Here is an 18050-nt window from a genome sequence, read left to right on the forward strand (position 1 = left end):
CTGTCCGTATAACAGGGGATAAGTAGAGTGAAAACACACACTTTATCATCACATAGTTGAAACAACACGTTTTTATTGTTGGTCTCTCCAGTGTTTCCTTTGGTTAGCTTTTTAGCATTAGCATACTTGGAGTGAAGTCAGTTAGGCTAATGTTAGCTAGGCTAACTCGCCCAGAAAATCAATGGAAATTGATGATTGTGTTTTTCACTTAATTTAGACAATCAGACAAACTAATGTTGTGTCTTTAACATAGTTTGTATTTGATGTTAAACTGCCTTAATTACAGTAGTTTGACTTTGTTTTTTGGGAAGTCGCCTTGGCTAACACTAGCTGTCACTGTTTGACATAGAATAAGTGTTTATTAAAATAATTAAAAAACAAAAAGCAACACAAGCTTGACACAAATAGAGGATTGATGTGTTAGGTACAGTAACCTCTGGTAGATTAAAGAAGTCTACTGAGGAGGTAAATCAGGACACACTAATATAATAATATAAAGTAATAACTTGATCAGATTATAATAATACTTGCTTATCAATACCAAATTAAAGCTGGTGATGCTAACATTTAGAAAACTGAAAACAGCCTAGATTTAAAAGCACATGGCTGAGTTTGTCCCCATTCTCTGGTTTTCTTTTAAAACCACGCCCTTATCAAGAGTCAGCAGCCCAGATGAGTTGTCTGTTACTCAACAACATGAAGGCTGGAAATTCAGTCATGCAAAACTACAGATATTTATTGTTCAGGGTGTCACATCACAGTGTGCTCTTCCTGAGCGTTCACGATGCATCCTTGGTACTGTGGTCTCCTGCAACTTAAAACAAAAAACAAAACATGTTTTGTAATTGAACTTAGTTCCATAGTCAGAGGTGGCTGAAGACTTATTTTTGCTTTACTTGTTTTAAGTTTAGTACCAAGCCTCAGTCAACCTTATATATTATGACTCCTGCCACCTGTCCCTTTGTCTCCAACACTTGTTGTAGCTTGTTATGTTTGCCCAGGAGGTAATCACATAACCAGCGTTTGTTTGTTTTGTTTTGTTTGTGACTGTTAGCAGGCATACTTAAAAAAATACTTGATTTATTTTGATAAAACTTTAACAAAAGATAAACTTCACGTAAGTAAAGTAAGTATCCATTACATTTTGGAGGGAATCTTGATCAGTTTCCAAAATGGAAAAATCCATAACTGTTATCATTTATATGCAAAATATGTGTTCATAAATGACGGGCCTATATGAAAATTGGATAATTTATGCTGGGTTGTGTCCTCGATAACTTACTGAGTTTCATCTGGATCTGATCCAGTTTGTGCATTTCATCGTTATAGTTTGAAAAAAATGGGAGTGTCCATACATTTGCAACTACTATATAGTTACTAATGATGATAGAAATTTCTTCCCAGCCTTTAAAGTGTGAATGATGATGGTATCATGATCACTGATCCAGGTAACTGCCAATAACCGGCAAAGTGGATTCTTGGCACTTTGCAGAGGGTTTCCCTCTCCGGGTGTTCTTCTTGTATTTGGCAATTCAAAATTGCCTAATATACTGTTCATGTAGTAGTTCTTATTATTCTTATTTTTTGTCGTCATTCATTGTGTCTTGGAGTGTCTTTAAAGTGCTTTTAAATAAAATGTTTTATAGTTATTATTCATTACACAAGATAAAATGACTGCATTCTGTGAGGCATTAATAATTTACCGTTACCACAAGATACAATGGGCGTGTCCCACATTCACAACGCACACTAGATTTGCAGATTCTTGGTGAAATGAATTACAATACTTACAACAATGACAACACTAGACCATTCATTTTTTTAATGCAGGCTAAAAATCCTTTTTTTGTCACAATCAGAAAATAAACCAGGATGTCCCAGTTTGGAACGCAACACAAAGATTGATAAAAAAAACCATCCTGCCCAGCACCCCACACTAACCATCCTTTTGTAGTATGTACACAAATAATAGGCTTCCTTATACTTGGTCAATTGTTTAAACATGGTGAATAATTGAACATGCAACAGTTACAATTGTGCAAACTCTGTCTACTAGATTGATTTAACTGGCAGACATATTCACTTAACATAATAATACATTTATCTTGTAGGCACTTTGAAATGATCCAAAGACGCTTTACATTGACAATCAAAACAAAGAAAACTGGGCAAGACTTGTATTCGCAAGGCACATACGTATTTGGCAATTGAAAATTGACAAAAATGACAACCTGTCTCTGGATTTGTTGACAAGTTAGTTGTTTTTACTAATGAAATTGAAAGAAGACTGACCTCGACCTTAAATATGGCCTTAAGCAAAGGTCACGATCACACATTGAAAGGAACTGTTCAATGGTACCAGTCTGAGCACTGTATCTCAATTTGTGGCCGAGTTATAACGAAACAAGTATTTTTTGTTTTGGCTGAGCTTCGTCGTACTGAGAGCGTGGAGGTCTCATTAGGTTCACTTTTTTGATGAGTTTTTGTCCTTAAATATGACCTTGACCTTTGCTCAAGGTCACACATTGAAAGGAAGTGTTAAATGGTACCAGTGGCCAAGTTATTGGTATTATGAACTCATGAACTTTGACCCCTACTGATCATTTTACTGGTAGGTCGTACAGCTTCGGTCCAATTAAATAAAATACTCCACTTGAGATGAGCTTTTCATAAATGTAAGCATCGAAGTTGTACGATAAATATTTGTTGATTTTGAAATTTTTTTTTTTTTTTTTTTTACACTTGATCTCGACATTTTGGCTCCAAAAAAGGTTGACCGCACATCCTTGACATTTCCCCTATGAGATGATGTATATGTCATTAGTGCTGCATTAATAGCCTTGGAGGAGGCTTTATAGTTCCCATCTTTGTCTTTGAACTTTTTTTTTAAACAAAACTGTTTTTTTTTTTTTAAGTAAGTTGGTGGCTGAGGGATATAAAGCGATGACAGCAAATTTATATGCAACACTTCCTCAAGCTTCATTGGTTCGGCCCTGCTGGAATCCATTAATTTGTGAAGCTGATGAGCAAGAATGGATAATGTTTTGTAGCATTAATAATTTTAATTGACAACATGTAACAACTCAAGTGAGGCATGAGTAGAGTATTCTTTATTCATCCCACAGTGTCAGCATTTACTGACATGTGAAAGGAGGTTGAAAATGAGTAGATTTGGCTCATTCATGCATTTCAGCTCTGTTGATGCCTGTTTTTTCTATCATTCAGTCTAGATGCCTCGGCCAAGATGAGTGTGAAGGCTTTCGAGCTGGTCCCCGCTGTGGAGCGAGACCTCCTCATGGGAGACAAAGCTCGCATCAACATCGAGTGTATCGAATGCTGCGGAAAGCAACTGTACGTAGGCACCAATGACTGCTTCATCCACCACTTCCTGCTGGACGAAGTCACTTCCTCTAAAGGGAAACTAACTTACTTCGCTCAGAAACTGTTGCACAAATACCTGGGCCTCAAGAAGCCCGTCAGCGAGCTACGGGCTGCCTCCGCTTTGCAGCGTCTGATCATGCTTTGCGATGGCATCTTGTTCTTGGTCGACATGGTGTCATTGGAGACTGTGCCATCAGGGGGCGGCGCTAAGATCAGAGGCGTGACGGCGTTTTGCGTCAACGAGAATCCTGTGGATGGTGACCCATTCTGCGTGGAGATGGCTGTGCTTTCATCCAAGCGGCGGACAGTACAAATTTACACGGTGAACAAGGACAGAGTGCAGCTGGTCAAAGAGGTGAACACCCCAGAGCAGCCGTGTGCCGTCAGCCTGGATGGCTACTTCCTGTGTCTGGCACTCTCCACGCAGTACATGATCCTGAACTACAACACTGGGGCCTCACAAGACCTGTTCCCTTACAACAGTGAGGAGAGGACCCCCATAGTAAAGAGAATCAGCCGAGAGGAGTTCCTCTTAGCGGCACCTGGTGGGCTAGGTAAGCTCTAAGCATGTGCTGAAAATATAATGCTTCACTAAAGAAAGAGTTAAAATTATGATAGAGTAATCCGTGTACCCTTCGTTCTTTGGTTATTTTGTTTCAAAACCAAATCAAAATAACAAATAAACTGTGTGGTTTATTTGTTTTACTGACTTAAAACCTAAACTGTAATAAAGAAAAATCAAAAAACCAGATAAGCAGCGTTTTGCTGTTTTAAAATAAAATTTTGCTCTGTTTGATATTTGGATATTTAACGGAAACTTAGACGAGAGCTTCATGTTTTAATCTCACCACAAACCCACAGACTGGGGGGCTTTTACTACCGGATAAAAAAGGAGCAACACATAACAAGTCACATTACTGATGAACTGGTGAAAAGAAACGTTATTATTACATAAATAAATGAAAACAAAAAACGGATGTTACGAAAAGCACTCACGTAATTTTTGATTAAAAGAACCAGAGGTGGTTTTATGAATCTACTGGTGCTCCTCGTTTCTTGTGCTCAACTTTCGTGTGTGTTGACGGCCTCTGTTAGTGGCTAGCGGTATTATAATGTGCAAAATAAATATTTTTACAGTAATTGTTTTTGCAAAAGTGTCAAATCGTAGAAGTTCTAACACCTATTGCTCCTTACCGTCGTTAGTCAGTCACCAGTTTATTTGTGTTTGTTTGCTCTGACAGAATGTGACCTTAAGCTCTCGCTCTAATTTCCCCGTAAATATCCAAATAAATGGAACAATATTTTGCTATTAATATTTTAGGTTTAAAACAGAAAAATGCCGCTTTTCTGTTTTCTGAATTTCTGTTTTGGTTTAAAGGAGACATATCATACCTTTAAATCCTTCCTTTTCACATGTAAATCATACAGTTGTGGTCTATATAAAGCGGAACTGCAATGCTTGGAACTGCAATGCTGCAATTCCTCATTATTATAGCTCCACAGGCCCCTTTTCTACCCCTTTTCTGATGTGCTTCTGAGAGCAACTCGTTTTGGTGCGGTCTCTTTAAATGCAAATGAGACACTTCTTACCCCGCCCCCTCTCCAGGTTGCAGAGGTGACACTCTGTTCAACTCCACCCTGTTCGGCCATTTTTTTAGTTTGATAGAACCTGCAGAACAACGATTTCATATGGATGTTAACAAGTGAGCTAACACAAGCGCCGAGCTAACGCTAGCGCCAAGCTAATGTCACGAAATGCATTTTAATACAGTCTTTTCAAAGACAAAAACGGCAAAATGAAATGACTAATGAAAACTTTAAACTTAAATTAAATCACGTAGGCCATATCATCAAGGATCTAAAACGAACACACAGCGCTAACATATGAAGACGGTGCAACTGCTAATGCTAACAAAACAATGACAGGGAAGTCTTATCACACTTTTTAGTGTTATTTACAGCTTACCGAAGTGCTCTGTTCGTCGTCTCCAAAGATAGAAGGAATTGAACCCTCAATCAGACAAAGTCTTTCTGCAAATCCTTCTTTATACTGGCGGAGGTTGCAGAAGCAGTCATCCTTGAAGTGCTTCACACACACAAAAATGACCTTACCCACAGGTGTGGGTACATTTCCGTGAAAAATAAAACTCAACCAGGCACTTTGAAAAGCTTCTGATGCTGGGAGACGGTGTAATGAAGCGTGTGGGTTACTACATCCAACAACCAAACATTTTGACTAATCCTCTCGTAACTTCAGCATCCTTGAGCTTGGACTACAAAATAAAAGCGAGAAATAAAAATGGTGGATTGCCCAAAGTGTTGGGCCTGGAGTCGATGTCCTAATTTGGCAGTTCCGCTGCAAATACTGTGACGTTATTGTTCAAAAAATGTAATAGAGAATAGAAAAATCGAAACAGATTGAAAAATATGACCAAAACAGAATATAAAGATATCAACGGAGCACCTCAAGAGACTAATTTGACTTTTCTGTACTTCTAAACACTCTAAATATACAATAAAATGCCTTTAAGGGCTAAAAAAGTGGATTTAGCATGATATGTCCCCTTTAAGTGAGTAAAATAAAATAACCACACTATTTATTTTGATTTGTTTTATAACGGAATAGCCAAAGAACAAAGGGTACGCGGATTCAGAGTGTCCCATGTATTTATTTTATCCCCTTAATAACACAGTATTTGTTAGCATCATGTGTCTTTTTATAGTTGACTAATCTACGGATTATTTTTTCGATTCGTCGACTAGTCATGATTATTTTTCTGTTTTGAAGCACATATTTTGGACTGCTTTTTTCCGCACCGGCTTAAATCTTTCCACCTGTGAACATGTCCGTTTGACTAGTGACAGCATGTTTTACAGAGAGGAATTCAATGACATGAAATATGTATTTGTAGTGTAGTTGTTATATTTAACACATAAAATATAATTGAAATCACAATAAAATCATGAATAAATTGAAAATCACAAATTTAAAGTGTAAGATGTCTTGAACAAATTAGTAGGAGTAAACAAAGAGTGTAAATAAGTAACGTAAAAAAAACTAAACTAAACCTGCAGGTTGTAGAGGTAATGAGGTTTAAACCAATCTGAGTTCCTTTTACTTAAAGCCATAAAATGAAACAATAAATAATAACTTCTTGTTTGAAAGAATCCTTACAAGTTAATAAAGGTCTAATTAATATTATGTGAATCACGTATGATAAACACATGATGATAAATGAAAGAGGTTTACTGTTCAGAATAAACAATACTATGTTTCGATAACCAACCTGCAGGAATGTTTGCTAACTCTGAGGGCGTATCTCAACGCGCTCCAGTCAACTGGTCGGAGAGTGTGATTGGCGCCGCTGTGTGTTTCCCGTACGTCGTGGCTCTCGATGAGAACTTCATAACCATCCACAGCATGTTGGACCAACAGCTAAAGCAAACCCTTTCCTTCCGGGACGGACACATTTTGCAAGACTTTGAAGGTACTGTCATATTAAAGCAATAAATGTTGCTTCATTAAACCAGGACATTGTCTGTTTTCATTGAGAAACACTTACACTGTGTAGAATAGTTATATTATTGGACATTAAAAAGGAAATGTATCCATATTTACCTTATTAGTTTTGTGTATAATATAACTGAAGGTGTGGGTGTGTGTTTGTTTAGGTAAGGTTATTCTAGCTTCCACTAAGGCAGTCTACGTCCTGGTCCCTCTACCACTGGAGAGACAAATTCAGGACTTATTGGCCAGCCACAGAGTTGAAGAGGCTCTGATTCTGACCGAGGGAGCTCAGAGGAATATTCCCAAAGACCGGTTCCAGGTGACTAGCTCTGAGCTAAATTATATATTTTTCACTTAAACGATGATTACTGCTGAATACAAAGTGATCTTGGTGTTACTGGGTAGACTACGGCGCTAAGCTACTCAGTACAGGTCAGGAGATGGATGGAAACACATTTTTTAATCTTTTAACAATCTTTTTTCTTTTTTAGATTTTGTACAAAAGGATCCTCCAGCAGGCTGGTTTTATTCAGTTCAGCCAACTTCAGTTTCATGAAGCTAAGGATCACTTCAGGTAAGACTGTAAATTTGTGGAGCAAACTGTCTGCTTAATTTAATGCTACTGGTTTTAATGATTTTGTTATTTAAGTATGCTATTACTTATCCTAGTAGTTAGATATTTTTGAAAAGCTGCGTAATTAAGTTTTAGAACATTCCATCCTCAGCAGGCTTAAATGGTCTGTTTACCTATATTTGATTATATAGGAAATGTTGACTTTACTGATGAGGTATCACTGCTTTGTTTCCCTGCTTAAAACCCACAGCAAGAGTGTTGCCACGCAGTGATGGATGTGCCACGTTTTCTGAGTTTGTGTTTATCTTATTGATTTACAGCAGACTGTTTAGATGCAGTGTTCTGACTTGAGGAAATACTCACACCCATACTAATGCAGACCCAAAGCCCCCAAACAATACCCAGGCCGTGAGAGAAACGTGTGTTGTTGTGCATCACAATTACCTGTTAGGATGAAACCCATTATGCTAAAGAGAGACTTTTTCACAATCAAATATAAAGAGGAATTGTTTTAGCTCTTGTTGAAGGACATTTTTAATCATTGTTAATACATTTTATGTTAATTAGCACAAAAAGCTCTTTGGCTTTTGATAGGTCATACTTAACAACAGCTTCGATGTTCCAGACCCCACACATGAAGATCAAAAATCAGGCAATGAGCAGCTTTGATCGCGCTCTGTAGGGTGTGCTTCAATAATATCAACACAGCACACATAACGATTCCATCTCACCACCAATCCAAAATCAATTCTTCCAAGCCAGAAATCTCACGTGATCAAACGTGATTTAACAAAAATGAAGAAAAAGAAACATGGCAACAACCAGGAAACAAAACAGTCAACATGGAAGTGGACAGGGAATGATGGTAGTCTTGAAACTATTTTTGACAAAGAAAGCCAAAACTAAAAAAGGTCCACTGGGCTTTAGGTTTCAGGTCAGTCATGCTTGTTTTTATTCACAGCTGCTTTCTTGTTCCGCAGTCAGCTCATTTCTTGATTGGCTACATTGCGTTCCATGTCACTAATAGGGGTGCACAGATTTCAATTTTCTGGCTGATCACCGATATTTATTTATTTTTAAAGCATACACCTTGAATATTCCAATCTTATTTTATTGTAAACGAATACAAACTTGTTGTTTTAACTGCACATGAGGTAGTTAACTCAAATATAAATTAAGAGTTAAAGAACATTGCTGTCCAAAATACTAAATTATATCACTTTTTGTAGTCTTTAATTTTTCACATTTTAAAAACAAAGTAAACGTGTCCATCAGGTTCCACTGCAAACCTGTTTTCAGATGATAAAATAATAATCTACAGGACAAACTAAAAAAACATCTTAAACTAAATGCTCCACACTCAGTGACGTGGTAGTGTCTTATAGTGAATGAGGTAGTGTTTTGTTTGCTGCTCCATCAGGACTTATTTCCGCATTACAGGAATTACAAATTGTGATCTTTTGCTCTCTTTTTGTGTACGACTGCGGACATGATAAGCTAACCGTGCCTCCATGACTGTTGTTGTTATCCTGTGTAGCAGAGGCATGCGCAGCACGCACATGCACACATGAGCTGGTGGGCGGGTCCGTCAGTCATCTCACAGCAGAACAGGACAGTGGCTGACTTTATGACGGACTTTAAGACGTTTGCCGATCTAGAAAAGATCAGTGAAAAAGATCAGTTTCATATGCAAGGATCGGCCAATCGCCAATCCCCCAAAATAAGGGAAATCGGCACCGATCGGCCGGCCGATTGATTGGTGCATCCTTAGTCACAAATCATGGAGTCATGACTCTGTTGTCGTCGGATTTCCCCACACACATTGAAGTTGTTCAATATATTCGTTTTTATCGATTATCGTGACAAATTCACTCTTAAATCTGAAAGGGTAATCTTGGGAAACGCAAGATAATCTGACATTTTCTGTCCTTGGTTGGAAGTGGGGAAAACAAGGACAAAAACTGCCTGATTATCATTATTTGTCTGTGTGTGTGTGTACTCGCTTAAGAGATCCATTAGAACCATTGGTTTTGTGGCACTATGTGCTGTGGCTCTTAAATCTTCATAAACCCTACTCTATATAAAAGTCTGTTCATGATCACATGAGATTCTATTGATTATGGCACCATGTTGTTATTTAGGTGTAAGTGGTGAGTATCGTATATGCTTCTTTGGTTCCTTAGTGTCGCCTCTTCTTAGGTATTTATTTTTTGTGCATTGTGGCTCTTCTGTTTGTGACTTTTTTATTCCTTTCTAGAAAGGGTCATCTGGATGTGCGGGAGCTGATTTCTCTGTACCCCTTATTGCTGCCTGCATCCTCCTCATTCACCCGCTGCCACCCACCTCTCCATGAGTTTGCAGACCTAAACCATCTGGCTCAGGGTGACCCAGAAAAAGTGCTGCGATGCAAGAAATTTCTAATCAGTTATTTGGGAGAGGTAATGACAATAAAGAGCTGATGGTTTGCATATCTTTTCTTTTCTGTGATGTAACTATTTTTAACACTGCATGTTAGGTGAGAAGCACAGAGGTGGTGAATGGCTGCCGAGAGGACGTAGACACGGCTCTGTTGAAGCTGTACGCTGAACAAGATCACGCCAGCCTTTTGGACCTCCTAGCTTCAGACAATGCCTGTGTGCTCGCAGACAGCGTACCGTGGCTGGAGAAATATCACAAGTATGTTCATATTGTTGGACTTTATTCTGTGACCTTATAACAGCAAAGTGATCATAAAGATGTGTGTAATAGGAGCTCCCAGGCTTAGACATAACCATTTCTTTCAAATCCTAATGAGTTTAAGTAATTCATTATTGATTCAACAATCATTAATTTTTTTGTGTATTGTAATTAACCCTTAAAACCAAATAACATGACACTACATCAAACCTTGATAGATCTATATTAAGTATATTTTTTCTCACTCAGATATTTTGCACTTGGGCTTCTGTATCATTGTAATGGTCAGGATTCGGCTGCACTTCAGGTACACTGGTGTTTGCGTTCTTTTGAATCAATATTTCATGTAGTGTGTGTTTCTCAACTAATTCAGCACATTTCTTTCTCTCTTCGCCAGATGTGGACTCGTGTGGTTGATGGTGACCTTCAGGACCACACGCGATCTGACCTCTACGAGTACATAGTGGACTTTCTCTGCTCAGCCTCCAATCTGGATTTGGTTTGGAAGTTTGCCGACTGGGCCTTACACAAGGATCCCACCGTGAGTTTTAATTCCATATACATACATTATGGGTCAAAAGTTTTAGAACAGCCTAATTTTTCCAGGTATTTATTGCAATTCAAGTCGTGCAAGTCCAATGAATAGCTTGAAATGATACAAAGGTATAAGTACTGAACAGCCAGAGGTTAAAATAAAGGTTTGGTTACCCCAAAACTCAAATTACTTATTTGTTCTATGCTTTAATTTCAGAGTGCAATGACACAATAAACTGAATCATTTTCAGTAAAAAACTGGAAAAAGTGTGGTGTTCTAAAACTTTTGACCGGTAGTGTATGTATTTATGTGTGCATGAATGTACAATGCAATAAAAATGCTAACAATAATGAATAAATGAAAGACACATCAGGCCTTTTTTCCTTTTCTAATTGAATTGTATTTAAAAATATAAACCAAAAAAGTTAAATGCAACAATTTTTTTGTGCTTTGATGTTTTTCTTAATAAAGATGACCCTGTGCTCTTGGTTTTTGTTCGCAGATAGGTGTCCACATCTTTACCAAAAGGATTGCTAGTAAAGTCCAGGCAGAGTTGAACCCTGATGATGTCATTAATTATTTGGGAAAACACAGCCAGGCACTGCTTCTCTACCTGGAGCATTTGGTGCTGGAGAGGAGAATAAAGGTATGAGACACGATTAAAACCGTGATCTAAGAGAGTGATGATTGAAATCGTTCTAACAAGGCAATAGTGACTTGACCTGTTCTAAGATTTCTGGCTGAAATATGACAGTAAATTCTACTTTAACAAAGTGTTAAGTGAGTTTTTCAAAAAAATTAAACTTTTGCTTCTACATCAGATTCTGAAGTTTTTAAATTAAAAAAAAAAAAATGTAGGGTGTTTATGTGCTATGCATATGTTTGTGCAATAAAACTGTTTTTTGTTAAAAAAACATGATTTTCAAATAATCGATTTGGAATTTTTTTTAGCATCGATACGATAATTGCGCTGTGAAATATTACACACTTCTGTTATAAGGAAGGCATCAAACATCTTCCGTATGAAATACCTTGAGGAAGACTGACAGTTGCCAGTCAGAACATGTCAGGAGAACAAATTACCTGGAAAAAAATGAAACCACAACATATTTCAAAAAACAAGATGAAATGTACTCGTGGGAATTATTATTCATCAGATCTGTGAAGCAGCAGAAGGATCTGTAACTTTAGTATCTCGTTTTGTATGGAATCTGTTTATTTGTATTTAGCAGCTATAATCTGAAGTTAAAATGTACTGGTGTTCCCATGACATTAACCACCGTTTATTAAAGGTTAGTTACAGAAAAACCTGTTTAAAAGCCTTTGGGTAATGAATGTGAAAGATAATTAAACCAGTGTCTTTCTGCTTTTTCTTCAATGCAGAAGGAGAAGTTCCACACCCATCTAGCTGTGTTGTACTTGGAGAGAGTCTTGTTGCTTTTAAAGTCCCCAACAGACGAAGAGCAGTTAACCAATGCCAGAGAGCGGCTCCAAGCAATGCTCAGGGAGTCCAGCCTTTACCGTGTACAGTTTCTTTTAGGTGAGACAGTTTAAAGGTGTGGTGCTCTGTGGTTATGTTGTTAATTCATGGCATCTGCTTTGAAAGAATTTTCGTTGTTCTGCTCTCTTCAGGTAAAATAGAAAACTGTGAGCAGCTGCTGCTGGAGCGTGCAACGCTCCATGGAAAACTAGAGGAGCACGACAAGGCTCTGCACATACTAGTGCACAAACTCAGAGACTTCCCATCTGCCGAGGCCTATTGTTTATGGGCCGCCTCCAGTCGAGACGCTGCGTCACGTCAGCAGATCTTCCACCTGCTCCTACAGGTGTATCTCGGGAAACCACAAATGGCTCCAGACGGCTGTAACGGAGGGGAGATGGAGATGGCAGCAGTGGACCTCCTGAATCGGCACGGGGAGGCGTTCGACGCGGTCCGGGTCCTGAAAATTCTGCCCGACGGTTGGTCGCTGCAGCTGCTGAAACCGTTCGTGGGCCGAGCCATCAGAGCCAGCATGCACGCCTGTCGCACTTCACAGATCGCTGTCGGACTCGCTCGCTCTGAAAATCTCCAACTGCTGCATGACAGGGTGAGAGATTCACAGCAATACCTGTAGTTTGATACTCAGATTTATTTTAGTCACTACTAGTAATAAACACTAAAATAAAATAAAAATCACTGTTGGATAAAATAAAGGTGTATTTTATTTATTTTTTTCTGCTTAGTTACTATTTCCCAGTCAATGTCCTTTGGTTAGATACTTTACACAATGTCTTGTAATATGATAAATGTGTGATAGAATTGTGAGTAAATTGGCTGCCACGCTTCTGTAGATGTAGCTTACCACCACTAATACGAACGTGGTGATATCATTTTTATGTCCAGAATAATCCTGTAAACGTATAGCTGCTAAAGACACGCAAAAAAATATCTGATAGAGATTTAGTGTCGCTCTAAAGTTTATTTTCATCTGTAAACACTTATTCATATTTTTGTGCATTGCATTGTGGGATGTGGAGTCCTGTAAATTGATACATAGAAGAGTTTTTACATCATTATTACTGTGATGTCTTGTGTTCCCCCAAAAAAGCCAACACATTTCAGTTTTTCATGGACTGACGGTTGCAGCAAAACAATGGCAGATATTTTTTTTGGAGTTGACAGAAGAATCTGATCCGAATCTAATCCGGCCATAATTCAAATGTTTCTCGGAGTGAAGTGATATCACGGGAAATACCGGGAACAAACATGGGGTCAAGCTAATCACTATCCTTGTTTGGTAAAAAAAAAAAAAAAAAGACACAAGAAATAACAGTAAAATGAAGGAAAAACACTTCTGTGCATCATCTACAGGACTCCACATCTCACAATGCAATGCACAAAACCTTTCTCACAATGACAGTGAGTGTTTTTACGGTGGTGATAAAAACAAACTTTTGAGCATCAATTTGAGCCTTTTACATTTTTTTTTTTTTTTTAGTAAACTATCTTCAGTTTATTGATCTATGAGGCCTACACTTTGGCTTTATTTGAATGAATAGATAAATAAATTTTAAAAAATGGTCTCCAGTAGCTTCAAGACCATTGTTAAAGGTAAACTTGTTTTTTTTAGGTTATTTTTATTTGTAAAAATAAATTAAAAAAAGTGTCCTTTGAGGATGTAATTTTCTGTTGAAAACAACAGTTTTTTCCCCCTTACTTCATTTAATGTTTTTTTTTCCATAATGACTATTTTGGGTTAAGTGTCGACTTTCAGCTTACACACATTTTTGGTATTTAAACTCTTATCAGTAGTTCTTAGAAAGTGTTCTGCCTTTTGTTCTTTTTAGCATTCTTTGTTGTTGCTCTGCCCATGTGTTAGAATTAGGTAACATTAAACCGAATCATTATTGTTTATTAATTTTACCATTATGTAAATAAATATATAATTAGATATAAAAGAATTATTATGACTCTCAACCCTCTCATGTGTTTTCTTCTCTGCAGTTGAAAGAGCGTAAGAAACCGATCGTAATCTCTGAAAAGAAGGGATGCCACTTGTGTCACAACACCTTCAGTGAGCCCGACGTGGTGTGCCTGCCAGGTGGAGTGCCCGTCCACACCCACTGTGGTGCCCAGAGAATAAGAGACTCTCCCACTAAGAGACAGTTGACTAATAGCAGTAACCACACGTGAGACTCAACTCCAACAGCCAACCAGTGAATCAGCTTTTCTGAAGCACAGGATGACGACGGGACTGTTGGGAAGGCCTAAAGCACAGACACGTGTCTCTGTGGAGTGAAACAGTAAAAGCTTGGACAAGTGGGTTTTTGTGAGGGATGAAAACATTAATGAGGATATTTATTCCTGTTACTGCAATTAAACCACTGTCAGACAGAAAAGTACCCGTTTAGCTCCGTGCCTACATGTCCTGCTCTTTCTCATTTGGTTTCTAACCCACCTGCTTGAAATACACAACATGCAATATTTGAGTCTTGTCTCTAAAGAATGCATGAATGCTATTGCAGCGTTAATACTGTTCTGATATTGCACAATGCAGGGTTTTTATTGTCAGCTTTTCTCTCTTACCTGCTCTCACCACTGTTACTTTTCCACTTCAGCCATAAAAGTTTGCTGAGTCAGAACCTCAGACTCACCAGCAACAATTAACAAAAAAATTCTATCATTTTTTAGTGTTGTTAAAGGAGACCAGTGAATGAGAAATTGGTATCTAGACCAAGCACCGTTCAGAAAAAAAATACGCATTTGAAATCTACTTTACTCATGATTTTGGCACTTTGTGAAATATAGGCGGAAACCATCACGACTCGGTGAGAAAAGACCTCAAGCATCACATGTTTTGTTTTAAAAATTAAAATAAATTAAAAATAAAAGAAGAGGATCTCCTGGTACCTGTCTGTGTCTATACAACCATAAATCTGTTGTTTAATCAGCACAGAAACACACATAGGGTGATGAAAGTCTAAAATAGTAAACAATAATATTTAACAGTGTATAAATGCTAATTTTGAATTTATTGCAAAGTTTGATTATTAAACTTCACACCATGCTTCACTGTTTAACCTGTTTGTAGCACAAGGCGAGACAAACTTTCACTAGCACCTTATCCTAAACAAGGTTCCATGTTGTCGTCATTTCCATGTTTTAATTCTCAAACTGGAACTTTCACAAATTTTTACTCTTAATCAACTTTTAGTTGAGTAGGCGTGGGGTGATACACTGTACAATACTGGGCTAAAGATGATGATATGAGAAGATATTTTTGAAAACTTTTCAAGTGATTATGAGATATAAAATAAACAATACCATAAATTATAAGACCAATGTTTCCTATTTAAATACAGAAAGTGTCTTTCAAAACAAGATAAAATGCAAAAGAATATCTTCGGTGCATGAACTTTATATATGTTTTTTTAAGCAACAAACTAGACTAGTCTACACAGCCCAGATTTCAGTTTTTGAACACAATGTTGAGGTTGTTTTATTACGATATCAAATTAAAATAAAACAAATTGCAGTGAGTTCTGACAAATACAACGTAAGGCGTTTCCAATATCTTATAAAACGAAGTAAGAAACTTCAATTAACCTTTTTTCTTTGACTGAAAAGCGTTTTTTGATTAAAGTGAAGTTTTTAAATAAATGTTTAAATTAAAAATGTTTTTGTTTGAAGAAACTTTTTTGATTGACGTGTGGAGTGCTTGTCTCACACTAGTGGGAGTACTGGTGTTTGCCACCAGATGGCAGTAACGTCCAACATATTTTATTCCAAACTCGAACAGTGGAGTTCATAATTTCCTGTACTTCACTGTCAACCCCCCTGATAAAATATAACCTTCATTTATTAAAGACAAAATATCAATCACAACCTCCGATATTCATGGCTATATCCTGCGAAAATATGCTAGAAGTAATGGTTTTGATCAAAAAGCTTTCCCATTGTGTTTTTTACCCTTTTCTTCCCACGTAAGCAGGATTCCTGCTGATTAAATGGCTGGAATGAATGAGGAAAACTCCTAATGGGGGCTGAAATGTATTATAGTCGGGTACAAGAAAAGAAAGAAAAGCTTTTTTTTTTTTTTTTTTTCATCATGCATGACTTTGATTGCCCAGGATCACACAGCGTGACTGTCTCTTACATCTCAGCTCTGTGGGGCAGGAGATATGGTTTTAACCTTTTAATCATGACACCTCTGTCAAAAATACAAAGGAATGAAAGTCAGGTTTCTACGAATTCAGGCCCAAGACATCTTTACAAGCTTGTCGTCATAGAACACGGCGTTAAATAACAGTGTCCTCCTTTAGTGCTTTCAGAGAGTATGTAAATGGAGTCAGAAAACAATAAAAGTTCAGCTTTGACCTTGTCGATGTTAGTGTGATGGGTGTCAGTGACATGGACCTCAATCTTTTCTGCATTCTGCTAAAAACAAAGAAGCCTATTTAGTAATATTTCACTGACAAACTGTCATCCACAACAGAGAATAAACAAGGGCATTTTACAAGTTTTATGTAGCCTGCAAACCATTTAAATACAGCATATTTACAGTTTCAAACCATATTTAATGATATTCTTAGTGTCTAATACTGTAAATTATATTATGATTAGATTGTACTTTATTAATCCCACATTGATCCAGTTTATAACCAGCTTCGAAGTACAGCTGATCTGGAATGAGAATGTCTGCAGGGCCTGCCCTGAGCTACGCAGCCAGATTTCTTCTTATCGCGCTAACTTCCAGGATTGATTCGGTGTGTGCTGTACTATGACGCTGGCTAACTTCTTACGGGGTCTAAATCACCATGGTAACTTGAGGCTGGGATACACTGTGATTTTTTTTTAATCGTTGTACTCAGCTCCAGCTCAAACTGTGCGACTCATGTGCAGAGCCCGAATGTGCGCAGCTCACGATGCATGTTCTCACACTATACGGACCGACACTCTGACACTGCTCACACTGTACGTTCATACGCAACACGTTGGGGTCTTGTTTCTGGAAATACAACGTCCAAATTAGAAGAAGAAGAAGAACAACAACTCTGAAACATCGCCATTAAAACAGAAGATGAAGAAGAACCCGGAAGTGGAGAGATACTCGCAAATCTCAGTAAAAAGAGCTTTAAAAAAGAAAAGATGGCGTTGTGATGGACCAGGAGTTGGCTGGACAGACGTGGGCAGTACAGTCTGTCAATTTTACAGCGGTCCTATGGTGTTCGCGCATGCGCAGTGAGAGAGTTTAAGGTGAGATACTCTCACGAGGAGCGACTGGATTTCAAACGTGTTTGATTTCCCAACGACCATACGATTGCTGATCTGGAGCTGGTCGTGAGTTGTTAATCGCTTTTTGTGACCCTATGTATACTACACCATGCACGACACACGATCTAGCTGAGACTCGCACGATCCCAAAAATAGACACACGAGTCGAAAATCGGCTCAAAATGGGCCAAAAATCGCACAGTGTATGCCTGCCTTTAGGCTGAACACCGAACCTGGTTGGGACCAGGTTATGAAGTGGATAAGAAGTTAGAACTGAGTGAGTACAAAAGTCCCGCCTCCTGACCAATCAGTTCTCTTGGAAAATGACTTGTTCATTGCTCGAAGATCCTGGTTGGTGCAGATCTGACAGCTAGTGTTTAGGATAGAAAGATAATTAATGGATAAATGCAATCCTTTCATTTACCGATATCATCCTTTAGGAAAGGTTTAGATTTACATCTGATGGAATGATCTACAGTCAGCTGATGAAACCTGTGTCGGACACTCTCCGTATCGCTGGCAGAGGAAGTAATTCATTCTTTCTTTCATTCCTACATAAGCTACAGTGACACTGACAGCATCAGCAGGAATATACTACAGTGAAACAATGCGCTTTTTAAAA

At 38.0% G+C, this 18050-nt stretch overlaps 1 protein-coding gene across 5 annotated transcripts in view; it reads left to right on the forward strand.

Moving 5' to 3' along the window:
• The window catches only part of tgfbrap1 (transforming growth factor, beta receptor associated protein 1), a 34560-nt gene extending 20004 nt beyond the window's left edge, over positions 1-14556 (forward strand). For 4 of the 5 annotated variants that reach the window (XM_028443337.1, XM_028443340.1, XM_028443341.1 and 1 more), the window contains 12 exons: positions 3226-3935; positions 6675-6869; positions 7054-7208; positions 7381-7463; positions 9721-9901; positions 9979-10139; positions 10389-10446; positions 10537-10680; positions 11177-11320; positions 12058-12214; positions 12307-12761; positions 14159-14556. In XM_028443337.1, the coding sequence (XP_028299138.1) occupies positions 3226-3935; positions 6675-6869; positions 7054-7208; positions 7381-7463; positions 9721-9901; positions 9979-10139; positions 10389-10446; positions 10537-10680; positions 11177-11320; positions 12058-12214; positions 12307-12761; positions 14159-14347 (2632 nt within the window). In that variant the 3' untranslated portion in view covers positions 14348-14556. The remainder of the gene's footprint in view (positions 1-3225; positions 3936-6674; positions 6870-7053; positions 7209-7380; positions 7464-9720; positions 9902-9978; positions 10140-10388; positions 10447-10536; positions 10681-11176; positions 11321-12057; positions 12215-12306; positions 12762-14158) is intronic. The other variant, XM_028443339.1, reaches the window with a different exon arrangement.
• The last annotated feature ends 3494 nt before the right edge of the window (positions 14557-18050 follow it).

This window comes from Gouania willdenowi, chromosome 3, assembly GCF_900634775.1.
Source record: "Gouania willdenowi chromosome 3, fGouWil2.1, whole genome shotgun sequence".
In the NCBI taxonomy this organism is placed as follows: domain Eukaryota; kingdom Metazoa; phylum Chordata; class Actinopteri; order Blenniiformes; family Gobiesocidae; genus Gouania; species Gouania willdenowi.